The sequence below is a fragment of the Lontra canadensis genome, unplaced genomic scaffold (genome assembly GCF_010015895.1).
Source record: "Lontra canadensis isolate GAN:19392208 unplaced genomic scaffold, GSC_riverotter_1.0 scaffold86, whole genome shotgun sequence".
NCBI classification, from domain to species: Eukaryota; Metazoa; Chordata; class Mammalia; order Carnivora; family Mustelidae; genus Lontra; species Lontra canadensis.
This window is the reverse complement of record NW_022631080.1, coordinates 6,807,456-6,820,512: the sequence shown is the minus strand read 5'-3', so window position 1 is coordinate 6,820,512 and position 13,057 is coordinate 6,807,456. Positions and strand designations below refer to the sequence as shown.

Below are 13,057 nucleotides of genomic sequence, written 5' to 3'. Positions count from 1 at the left end.
ATATTCGTTAAATCAACTAGTAAATTTACTAAGATTAGGAAAATAAGGCAGAGTTCAAGGCAAATTCTACTTGATATTGACAGTTTAGATCACTTTTCTTCCCCCCAAATAGTCCACAATTGCCAAATTAAGTATTAACTTCTCAGGTCTACATTTGAGGTCCTAGTTTACCAGGAAAGTTCCAGCTGTCCTCTGCAGCCTTAGTTCAGACACGTGGCCTTTACAATCTCTACATCCCCATCAAAGTACATTGCTCACTTCTCTCCTCTATAAATTATCTCCACTAAACAGATTTTTTAAAGCTGGTTAATATAAAACACATACATTTTATTAAGATGAAAAACAGAGGATAGTAGTTACTCATGATCCAGTAGAATGGGTCTCACCAAGTCATCAATCCCTAGCTTTTCCAAGCTACCTTCTTTGGTGGGATCAGGAACTGCAAACAAATCCGAAGAGAAGCCACGTGTCGTGCTTCTATGGGGCTTTCACGAATGTAATTTCCTCACTATTTTCTTTGCATTGGCCCATTCCATTTTCTCCAGGTAAAATGTCTTTCTCATTTATATCTCCTAGTGGCTTGTCTGATCCTTATATGCCCATTTGATGCCATATTTTCGAAGAAGCCTTTCTTCATTCCCTGCCCCAACTTCATTCCTAATCCCCCCTTCTTTGATTCCCCAGAGCCCCTTATTTCTAATGTTCTGTGGAACCCATCATATTTGGCTTTGTAGTACACAGATTAAGTAGACTCTAAGTGCCTTGTTTCTCATCTTTGTGTGATAACAGCAATAAGAAATTCATGTGCACTGGGTGTTATATGTAAACAATCTTGGAACACTACATCAAAAACTAATGACGTACTATTTGGTTACTAACATAACACAATAAAAAAAAGAAAAACAGGCCTATTTTAAAAAGAAATTCTAAAATTATAAAAAATTAAATTAAATTAAAAAGAAATTCATATACTATTTTATAGGTCACAAGGTTTCTTCTTACATAATATTTTCTTTCTTCTAACATAGTACATTTAGGGGCTCACCAAATTGTTGAAATGAGGGTAAAAAAAAAACCACCCTGGACATTTAGAAAGCACCAAACTCCTCAGTTCCATGGACTCAGTACCTCTTAGTCACCCTCGGTATACTGTGACTCATCACTCCTTGATTCCACCTGCTTGGGATGTTAGCCACGAAGAGATTTTCTCTGACTTAAAAATTTTGAAAAACATGCTGCTATAGGATTAATTCCCAAAGCCCATGTCAGCCTCATAAAGTCCATAATATATTATATTACGTATGTCTGGTGTGTGTGTGTGTGTGTGCACGCACGAGTGTTTTATGGCTCTTCTTGAACTGTAGGTTGATTGTTTTTTTTTTTTTTTTTTAATGTCTGTTCCAAGTTAAATGATTGTCCCAGGGAACTCCATCAACAACTGATATACAAATAAAATGGAGAATCAAGCATAGTTCAGCTTGCAAATACTGGACAGAGGTTGGAATCCTCACAAACCATTAGTCTGCTTTTCCTCAGAAAGGACACTTAGTGTAATGGCCTTTGAAAATTTTGAGAAGCGTCAACTTTGTAAATGTTTGCTCTTACCGCGCTGGAACCCCTGAGGAAGGAGAGCAGATTTCGACAGACTGGCAGCAGAATCAGCATGCAGTTGAAATTCAGGCAGGCTGCAGGGGCCCTGGCCAATGGCAGCGCAAACTGGAAGATGTGGGATAGGAAGCAGGTAACTCCTGTGAGCACAGAACACCCCCCACACCAACACTTCTCCAGGGTTCCCAGCATGAGGCCCACCAGAGACATCAAGTTATCTGAGAAGGAAGGTCCTTCGGAACCAAGAGTCTACCTGGAGGGCCTGCTGGGATCCTTTGCTTTAACCTGGCCCTTCTCTCCCACCCCAACATTTTACTACGAAAATTTTCAAACGTAAAGAGAATCTGAAATATTTTCATAATGAACACCCGTTTTCCCATCTCCCAGGATCCCCCCTCACAGAGCTGTCCATCCATCTGCCCATCCCTCTAGCCATCCGTCAATACATCTTATTTTTGATGCATTGCAGATATCAGTTCACTTCCTCCTAAATACTTAAGCATGTGTGTCATTTGTTAGAGTTCAGTATAGAAACTGGGGCTTTCTAAAGAAGATTTTCTTAGTTCTTAGACTCACTTCAGCAGTAACTTAGGTTGGTCTGCTGTAATGCTTTAGCATTATAATTGTTCTTTGTGACGCCTAAAGAACTTGCATACTTTGGAGGGGAAAACAAAGGGAAATCATCCTTCTCAGTATCAGCCTGAATTAGCTAACAACAATTTAACAGCACAGTATTATTATGTAGTATAATTGTGTATACGCATGATATATAATACATAGTATAATTAGCGTTACGTCATGAATTCAGGGTTTCAGCATGATGTAAAAAATGGTATCCTGTGGGGGCCACCTGTCATTGTAATTGTTGCCATTTGTCGTGAAGAAGAGTCCTGGCAGTTCAAGGAAAACAAGAATGCTAATGGACCCAAGGAACGTTGGGGGCCTTCACTCTGCTGGCCTAGTCAATGAATGTGACCCTTGGGCAGGTTCCTCAAAGGCTCCATCTGGAGGGAGAGGCTTATTTCCTGAAGGTCATTTCACAACATGTCACAAGACGCAGGGCTCTCCATGCACGAAAGTTGTCAGGAATCAGATGATTTAAAGAATATGGAAAGTCTCACTTGTCCCACCTGTGTCACCCTTGGATCAATCTCACCAAATCTACCTGCCATTCCAGGGTTGGCATTAGATTTCTTCTTTAAGCTAAACAGTGGCACAGTAGTTTTTGGGAGGGGATGGATGCCGCTGTGATTCTCTGACACACTTTAGTTTGTCTCACACGGGAAGGCCTAAAGACTCTTGCCCAGGTGGTAGCAGTGGAGGGAGCGAGGTAATGGTGCCATCTGGGTTGGTGAGAACATTTATTTAAAGTGTTGAAAGGAGTATGAACCAGAATCTTTGATTAGAAATGTAAGCCAGTCAATATTGCATGAGATGGAACTCATACTTACCCCAAGAAGTTTTCGAGTGTAATGGTACTGAGGTCCAATGTCATAAAACCTGTAGAACCGGATGAAGAGGAAGACGTTCATCCCCAGCCATACCAGCTGCAAAAAGAGAAATACTTGTGTGACGTTTCCACATTTCAATGGGTAGATTTCACGTAAGATTGGACTCAGAGTAGGGTCAGGACTTCCCCAGTCTAGCCTTCAACAAAGGTAGTTAGACATCTGAGTGTGACCATCTGTGAGTCAGATCCTTCCTCCAACAGTGCCCCTACACTTCGTGATTGTGACCTTTCCACCTTGTGGCATTCCCTGCGATGGTTTTACTATGGGCCAGGATGCCAGGTTATTATCAATCTATCTCACCTCTGTTGTTTCATTCCTCTTTTCTTCTTAATGAATAGCGGGTGAGTCTTCTCCAAAAGAGAAGGGAAAGGAATAGGTTACTGTGTCGTCCCCTGCGCCCATAAGACACTGTGTTCTACTCTCAGGGATGCCATCACCTCCCTCCAGCACACAGCACCCCACCCCAGCTAGTGGGAGTCACATCGGCTAAAACGTCAAGCCTTTAATTCTATTTGGTAACTTTTGCTTAACTTTTCAAAGAGGGACTATTGAACATGAATGAGGGGGTGAGGGGCATGGGATTTTTTTTTAAAGTGACCCTCCTACCTTTTGACTGCTCATTTCATCCCAAGCACTGACTGCATTGAGTGAGGCACTGCTCAGTTTCAAACCTTCAGCTTCATCTTTTCTTACCTGTGCTTTAGTGCCATTAAAGGTCCGTAGATGCCTGAGAATGATCTCTTTATGAAGAAGCTATTTAAACAGCTTCTCCATTCCCTAACCTTGTCATTCTTACTCTTGCTTTCCAGACTGTGTCTTTATTGTCAAACGTATGAGTGTGCAATTTAGGAGGAGGTCATCTCCTGGGGAAAACTGTGGTAGGAGCCAAAAGTATAATATGAGCTTGTTTTCTATGGGAGTAGTCTGTTTTCAAAACGGTGATAAGAAATCAAGTTAAAAGCTCTGAGTCCTAAGAAGAATTCTATATTGCATAAGCATGTTGGTTTGGCATAACTTTTTAATGCACAATATTTCTTGGTTTTCTTTTATTTGTGCCCCCCTTCCTCTCTGTGTCTGCAAATCAAAGACTCAATATTTACTTCATGATAAATTCTTTCAAATTACACTGACAAGTGTCCTTTTTAACATCAGTACAATATTTTCATTGGCTATTAGGAAAGGCTATTTAAAAATCAAATTTCTATTTTCCCAATTGTCTGTGATTGCTTTGCTGAGACTGCCATCTTAAAATAATAGTTGGTCCTTGTTATGGTAAAAAAAAAAAACAAACCTAAAGAGATTAACATGTCTATTTGAAATTTAGCCCTATCTTTACTTACAAAAATTATTTCTCAAGATAGATTAGATTGATTTATATAGTCACATATAATATATATAATATATCCATTGTATATATGAGTCTAGTTTATTTCAACTTCCTCCTCTTGAATTTTTATAAACCTCATAAATAATTCAAGTTTACCTCAGAGGAAGAAAAGGTACTTTTTAAAAAAGAAAGTTGAGAAATTCAATTATTTTTGCTGTAATCACTGAAATAAAGGCCATCCCCCATACACGAGCTGATCTTGTACCTGTTATTTGGAAAATGGTGTAAAATTATGATTGCCCATTTTTAAATGGTATAAGCACATAAAAAGTAGAGAATTTGCCTTTGATTAAATATTGATAAACAACTTAGACTCAGCGATCATTAGCATGAAATGTCTTCTACCCCCTCTGTGAAATGCTGGCTGATTTAGTACCCCCAAAGTCTCAAGAAATAAAGTAGGTGAAGGTGAAGTGAGACCCTAGATATATTCTTTTCATTAATAAGATTGGAAGACTGCCCTCGGTCCCGCTTACAGATAGACATATGTTCACATGGTACATCAGCTTCAGTGCAATTTCACAAACAAGCAAAACAAACAAACAAGAAACGTTGCCCTCTTTTAGTTTCCCAGAGAACCCAGACAAGCTTGAGAATTTATCATTTCTCTCTCATTGGTACTTACGACGACAAAGATGGAGAGCCCTTCATTCTCAATCCAGTTCCCCATGGTGACAGACGTTCAATGCCTTGTGTCTGCTTCTCTTCTTTGCTCTGCTTCTTCTTCCCATGAGGAAATGAAAACAGCAGCCTGGGGCAATCAGTTTCCTTTTCTATTATCAGAAATTAGCTAATCATTGGTCAACTGAAAATCTTGTTTCCAAAAGAACTTTAAATCTTTAAACCACAAAAAAGCTGCGGAAAAAGGTTCCATAATAATTCAATCATAACTAAACATAGTAGGAAATGAAACCAATTTCTACAACTGAGAGACAACAGACCAATGATGGGATATATTTTACACATGGACTTAACTTTTTGACTAATCAGTTTTTAAGTAGCCGCTTTGAAAAAGTCAGTCAACTAGCCATGACTTCGTACTGGATAAAAGTCATTAAATAAATATCTTTTGACAGGCTGAGCAGCATTTTACAGTCTTGTTGAGAAAAATAATAATAATAATGATGGTTGATATTTATAGCATGCTTACATCATGCTAGTTTTCTAAGACACGTGTGTGCGCATACACATATATACACACATGCGTACATATACAAACATAGCTACATAATAATTGATATATATGTCTGTGTAAACACATACACACATGTATTAAATTTAGTATACAAGTAAATTCACTTGATTCTAACAATTTAACCCTTATAAAGTAGTTTTTTAGAAGATTTTTTGATTTTTTATTTAAATTTGTTAGTTAACACACAGTGCAATATTGGTTTCTGGAGTAGAATTTAGTGATTCATAAAGATTTTATTTTTAAATAATCTCTACACCCAATGTGGGGCTTGAACTCACAATCCTGAGATCAAGAGTCACATGGTCTACTGACTGAGCCAGCCAGGAGCCCCTAAACTAGTTTCTATTACTATGATTACACTTAACAGATGAAGAAATTGAAACCCAGAGCACTTAAGTGACTTGGCCACAGTCATGCAACTAGGAAAGAGTAAAGCTGGGATTTGAAATCCAAGTGCTTTGGCTATACTTCTAAGCAGATACCAGAAAAAAAAAAAAAAGGCTTAACTGTGTCAAACCCATCCAAAATCACTCCAAATACAACTACAGGAAATAAAAATATAACAAATACTGCAAAATGTTTGGATGACCATAGGATTCCTAGGAAGACATGACATCCTCTAGACTAGGTATGTACACAGGGTCAATATAAAGGTACATCAGATGTGGCTGAGGCCAAAAGCCAGATTTAGCATTTTTTTTTTTCCTGACTACTACTCTGTCTTCAGGTCATGAAAGATACAGGAGGGTAGGATGGTAACCCCAGTATGAGATGAACGCTGACAAATTACACAAGGGCAGTTGTACAACAGCTCCAGTTAATGAAGAGGTAAAAGCAGAAACAGCAGGGCCAAATGGGAATGAGAGAATCAGCAAGAGAAGCGTGGACCGTTTTGGTGGTTGTTTATTTATGAACCACTTGAGACAGCCTACAGAATTAGGACAATTAGTAAAGTAACATTATTTTGCACTTAAATATTTTAGGAAGTGTATTAAACTGTGACCTTCTCCATTGCTCTTGGATCATGCGCAACCCACGTAAAGGACAGATGGCTTCATGGTTCCGTTCCACACAGAGGTGAATTCGAAGAAACACAGACAACGAAAACATGTGCCCCGTTATTCACCTCTTTGTGCTGAGCTCTACTCCCCGCCCTTTCCTTGCGCTGCTCCGTCTCAGGGAGAACTGCATGTTCCAGGCTCCTTGGCCCTCTGGCTTCTGGTGTGATCAGCCAACCGGGAGGACGAGGAGCAGGAGAGAAACCCGCTTGTTTCTCCCCACAGCTCTCTGCTTCAAGTAGCATTTCTGAAGCGGCTGCATTTCCACGAAGGCTCCAGCTTCTGCCAGCTTTTCCCTCTAGAACATGAGTTCTGGGGGCGCCTGGGTGGCTCAGTCGTTAAGCATCTGCCTTCGGCTCAGGTCATGATCTCAGGGTCCTGGGATCGAGCCCCGCATCGGGCTGCCTGTTCAGCAGGAAGCCTGCTTCTCCCTCTCCCACTCCCCCTGCTTGTGTTCCCACTGCTATGTTTCTCTTTGTCAAATAATGAATAAATAAAAATCTTAAAAAAAAAAAAAAAGAACGTGAGTTCTGGCTCCTACCAGATGGCCCTGCCTTCTGGGCTTGAGTTATACCATCTCCTCTTGGTGTCCCCCCAGGGTGGTAACCACTTCCTGTAGTTGTTCATCTTTGTGTTGCCTCCACACCCATGTGGGGATTCTGCATTTTCCCATCATCCGTGCAACAAATTCCTAGCATGAAATTACCTGTGTAAAAATGTAGTGCTTTGGGGGCGCCTGGGGGTTCAGCTGGGGAAGCACCTGCCTTCGGCTCAGGTCATGATCCTGGGGTCCTGGGATTGAGTCCTGCATCCTGTCCCTGCTCAGCGGGGAGCCTGCTTCTCCCTCTCCCATTGGCCCTCCCCTCTGCTTGTATATATATACACACATACACTCTCTCTCAAATAAATAAAATCTTTAAAATAAATAAAATAAAATGCAGTCTTCTTTTCCTGGCTGGACTTTGCCTGATACACAAAATGTAACTGAAGCATGTACTCATTTTCTTATGTAATTAAAGAAGTGAGGCAAGGAGGGGAGGGATACACCAGCTTAAACATCTGCTCTCCTGCTCTCTGCCCCGCTCAGGCTCCTCCACAGGGGTGGGGCGGGTCCTGCAAACTGCAGCTCCTTCAAGCTCTGTGAAAGTTACCAAAATCTCCTCCTCCCTACTGCCCCCCACCGCTTCTTTCCCCAGCCTGCTGCTCCATCTTCCTTTATCTCATCGAAATCTTCAAGCGTCTCCCACATTTTCTCTTTGGCCTCCCGATGCCTCTGCTCTGCTGGGGAGGCCATGGCAAGAGGACCATGAATGCACATGTGTTAAGAAATAATGCTCTTTGTTTCACAAAAACCTCTTTCCTGAATGTTTTCCAACTCCCTTCCCCTCCCTCCATGAGTTGAGAGAAAATGCAAAAGAGAAAGGATATTTTCCGTGGGTAATCAACCATTCCCTCCCATCGCTTTTATCCCCCCTTGTAAAAGTAATCACAGGGCTGTGAGTAGAGATTTCTGGAGGGCCTTAAGGACCTCAATCAGTTTCACAGCTGGAAGAAGACAGATCAGTTGCAAAAAAAAAAAAAAAAAGCGAGGGAGGGGGGAGTAAAAGCTTTCTTTTATGGAAAGTTCCTTCCCTTCTGAGAATACTGTTCAAGCAAATTTTAATGTGCACTGCTCTTGGAAAGACAGAGGGTTTGATAAAAAGCAACAGGGATATATATGTTTATAAAAAATAAAATTATATAAAAAAAAGCAACACAAAATAAATTTAAATAAAAGTTTATTAAAAAAAAAAAAAGCAACAGGGAATGGTTGACTGGGATTGACTGGACCTGAAGAATAAAGAAAACTGAACCCCTGTATCTTCTCCGAGCCGTTTTGGCTTCCACTGTTTCCTAAGCTCTTAGTATCAAGCCAGACTTTGGCGAAAAGAAGGCAGTACTCACCCACCCAGTAGGCAGTCAGGAGTAACACCCTCGGATGTGACTGAAATCCTAGACACCTCTGGCTGAGAAAAAAAAGGAGATAAGCAGACCCAAGTCTCCAGGAAATTCCCTGACTGTGCATCCCAAGTATAATTCCTTCTTGATTTTTCAAATTAAATTAAGCTCCTAATTTATTCCCAGAAGTAAGTGTGAAATTGCTGAAGAAAGGGAGGTGTGTTACCACACCAAGATTCCCAATGTGTTTCGTTCCTGGTGATAGGAGAAATGGATTTCTATACCTTTTTTGTTTGTTTGTTTCTATACCTTTTTTGTTTGTTTGTTCTTTGAGAAAGAACAGGTGCAAGGAGGGAGCCGCAGGGGTGGCGCGGCACAGGGTGGGGAGGGGCAGAGGGAGACAGAGAAAGAGAGAGAGAGAATCCTAAGCAGGTTGGACTCTCAGCCCAGTGTGGAGCCAGAGGCAGGGCTCGGTCTCAGAACCCTGAGACCATGACCTGAGCCAAAATTCAGTGTTTAACCAAGTGAGCTACCCAGGTACCTTGACTTCTGTTCCTTTTTTCTCAGCTGCGTATGCTGTACTTTCAAGAAGTGCCATACTCCCACTCTGGATGCTTCTATGAGTTATGTGGCCCTACTTTCTTTGCCTAAGGATGACCCGTGAGGGGACTTTACCTCCTTGAACACAGTATTTGTCCCAGGGGTGGGCACTGGATCCAAAGAAGGCTGTTTAGAGTTCTCGGCCTAAGGAAGGAGTCGTTTGAATCCTCCGGTCTGATCTGCCAAGACACTTGGACATCTTTGTTATTCTTTTTTTTTTAAGATTTTATTTATTTATTTGACAGAGAGAGAGAGAGAGAGAGAGAGATCACAAGCAGGCAGAGAGGCAGGCAGAAGGAGAGGGAGAAGCAGGCTCCCTGCTGAGCAGAGAGCCAAATGTGGGGCTCGATCCCAGGACCCTGAGACCATGACCTGAGCCGAAGGCAGAGGCTTTAACCCACTGAGCCACCCAAGCACCCCCATCTTTGTTATTCTTAAAAGACTGGGTTTCTTGGGGCTGGAGATGAACATGAAGGACTTTTATTAGAGAGTGCCTCTGCAGGTAAACACCCATGGAAAGGAAAGAAAAATAAGAAAGCAGGAGTGGGCAGAAGGGGAAGTTGAATGATCAGTGTGTGGTCCCAGTAAGCCCTCAGCAGCCCTGTGGGGAGATCTGAAGCCGCAATGACTCCAAATGCTCTTGGACAAGACGGCTGTCTTCATTGAAACAGTCTGTGCTGTAGCTGCTGACAGCAAGGGAGTAAATCTTTGGTTCCTGAAGTTTGGCCTTGTGGCCACATTATAGTATCAAATCCAGTTACATAAGCCATTAATTCCCACCACTACCACTTCCCGCTTTTAAAAAACAGTTTGAGTTGACTTTCTACCATTTATACCTAGAAGGGTTCTACTAACGCATGGTGTAATGAAACCCACTTCTACTTCGTAACCACAGTTTCAAAGGTTAGTGAAAGTGGAGTACAGCCGCTAGAAAGGGATTCACATGTTCTATCCCCTGTTGGAGGGAGAAAATAAAAAGAAGAGACATTTAGTGAGATAGGTAATTAAAGGTAATTAAGGACATGATTTTTAAGTGGCATTTCATTTAATAGAAAGCTAATAAGTCTGGTGATGAAGATTTAAATTTTTAAATCTTAAAAAAGAATTTTCGAGGCACCTGGGTGGCTCAGTAGGTTAAAGCCTCTGCTTTTGGCTCAGGTTATGATCCCAGGGTCCTGGGATCAAGCCCTGCATCAGGCTCTCTGCTCAGCAGGGACCCTGCTTCCCTCTCTCTCTGCCTGCCTCTCTGCCTACTTGTGATCTCTGTCTATCAAATAAATAAATAAAATCTTTAAAAAAAAGAATTTTAACTCTTTGGGTTAAATGTGATTTGTATACATTTATTGATGAGAATAAGGAAGAAAATGAAGCTCACACAGTTTCTCTCACTAATCATTGATTTGAATTTAAAACTTTTCAGTAGGCCTCCTGTGGTAAATTGGTTATTTTGTCTTTCTCGAAAAAAAATCAATATTTCAGATTTATCTCGGTCTTCATAACAGCTTTGTAAAGCATTTTGTCTATGCCAAGTTCCTTATGTGATTTACCTCATTTATTTTTCATAACCACCCTGCAAGGTATGTAAAATGATCATATCCATTTGTAGTAGGATGAATATGGAGTCCCTTCCCACCAAAGATGTTTAGGTACTAATAGGTTCACAACCCTTCTTGGGAGGTTTCCTGGTGTAATACGAAACCAGCCCCTGTAGGCAGATGTCAAGGAGAGGCGAGAGAGGCAGCCGCACACTGTCGGTGTCGGTGTGGGTAGGTGGTCATTTTAATAATAGCAAAGGGGAACTTACATACAGGGTTTATCTTGGGTGGCAGCGAGAGGGATAGGTTCCCACACTTGACCTCCAAATCTTAAAAGTTTATATAAAGATACCTTAACTGGGCTCAGTCACATATACCGTGCAAGTGTTTTCAACATCCCATCACCATCTCAAGGCTCTGTCCTTGGAGCAGCCTCTGGGAGCAGGCAAGGTGAGTGGAACCCACAGTCCAAGGACAGAGCGGGGGTTGAAGAGCCCCCAAGTACCCAGGAACGCTCAGGGGTTGACTGGTGGTCACGTCTTTTTGATCACATTCCCCAACAGTACTAATTCCTGGAACCTGTGAATATATTACCTTATGGAGTTCAAAGGACTTTGTAGATGTGATTAAAGACTTTGAGATGGGAAGATTAGCATGAATTATTCTGGGTGGGCCCAGTGTAATCACAAGGGTCCTTACTGGATGGAGGCAGGAGGCTCAGAGGCATAGAGAGAGGATGGGAGGAATGGAGCAGAGATCAGAAGAGAGAAGATGTTATGCTGCTCACTTCGAAGATGGAGGAAGGGGCCATCAGCCAAGGAATGCTGCTCTGGAATCTATAAAAAGCAGGGAAATGGATTCTTTCCTCGATTTTCTAGAAGATATACAAGCTGACACCTTGCTTTTCACCCAGTAAAACTGATTTCAGATTTCCTACCTCCAGAACTGTAAAAAAACACATCTGTACTCTTGTGAGCCAGCTGGCTTTGAGTAATTTGTTATGGCAGCAATAGGAAACTCATACACCATTTTACAGATGAGAGATGAGAGCCCCAGGGAGATAAAGTAGCTTGCCCAGAGTCAAATGGCTACTTGATGCCAGAGCTGAGATTGAAATCGGGGAAGTCTGTTACACTGTTGCTTATTTGAGCTACCAGACCATTTTATAAAGCTAGGGCTTTGTCATAAATAATAAAATCATTTCATGAGTACCAGCTGCCGCCCAAGGCCCCCGACTTGAACTCTGCTATCGTGCTTTTGTTGGCAACGTGTAATATAACTCTTTGTCACAAGAATGATAGAATCGTCCTTGGTCTCCTGTCCCCTTCTGACAGCCTAAATGTCACCGACATGTTCCTGCAGTAACGACGTGCAAGCACAACCGGCTCAGCCCAAGAAGCCTGGAGAAGTTGAACAGTAAGGGGTTAGGTCCCTACAACCAGACTCTGCGTATTTTACCTGGCCCTGAAGGTGGAAAGCTCTGTCTCTGAGTCTTCTCCATCACTTTTCCCCACCCCAGAAAGTTTGTGAGCTCCCCCACGACCTGCGCTGGGCAGGTAGCAAAGGCTCATCCTTGTGAAGATGTCAACCAGTAAGTTAAGTGTTAGTCAAGTGAGAGATTCAAGAGTCAGCTCTCCCTGGAACACTGGTGGTGCCATAGGAATGGTGTACCATATGTCCTTCTCAGAGCACCGCATCAGGAAGCACATGACATTGGTTTGTCATATCACTGGTGATGTCCTTGCTCTTAGGAAATGCACATGGAAGTGTTTAAGGCTAAATATAGGCAACTTAGGCTGAATGGTTCAAAAAAATAATACTATAATGTGATGAAATACTGATAGTGGATAGTTGATGAATCTGGGTCAAGAGCATACTAGATTGCTGTGTACTATCCTGGTCCTTCTTCTGCATGCTTGAAATTATTTTAAAATAAAAAGGTTTTTAAAATATGACATTCGAAGCTGTCTTCGGTGTGTACAGATTTCTCTGGCAGTGGGGGCAGAATACATTTTGGCAAGATGCTGCCCTTTTACTGGGGAAGGCACTTAGATTGGCTTTTTCGTGATTCAAAGGTACCACCTGGTCTGGGTGTCAGAGGTGTAGCTGGGAAAGAGCTAAACTGCTCAGCACAGTCAAATGAAAGGGTGACATCCTTGCGTGGAGAAATTTACAGTGTTAGCTGATTTCAAGCTTACACTGGAGATTATGGAACAGAATGTCAT

The 13,057-nt window shown here is 41.8% G+C and overlaps 1 protein-coding gene across 1 annotated transcript in view; it reads right to left on the bottom strand.

The window, feature by feature from the left end:
* The window catches only part of LOC116882619 (cytochrome b-245 heavy chain), a 33,244-nt gene extending 27,989 nt beyond the window's left edge, over positions 1-5,255 (bottom strand). Inside the window, exons 1-3 of the mRNA XM_032883141.1 lie at positions 5,132-5,255; positions 3,060-3,155; positions 1,606-1,716 (exon numbers count right to left, since the gene is read on the bottom strand). Coding sequence (XP_032739032.1) covers positions 1,606-1,716; positions 3,060-3,155; positions 5,132-5,176 — 252 coding nt within the window. The 5' untranslated portion in view covers positions 5,177-5,255. The remainder of the gene's footprint in view (positions 1-1,605; positions 1,717-3,059; positions 3,156-5,131) is intronic.
* Positions 5,256-13,057: the final 7,802 nt, after the last annotated feature.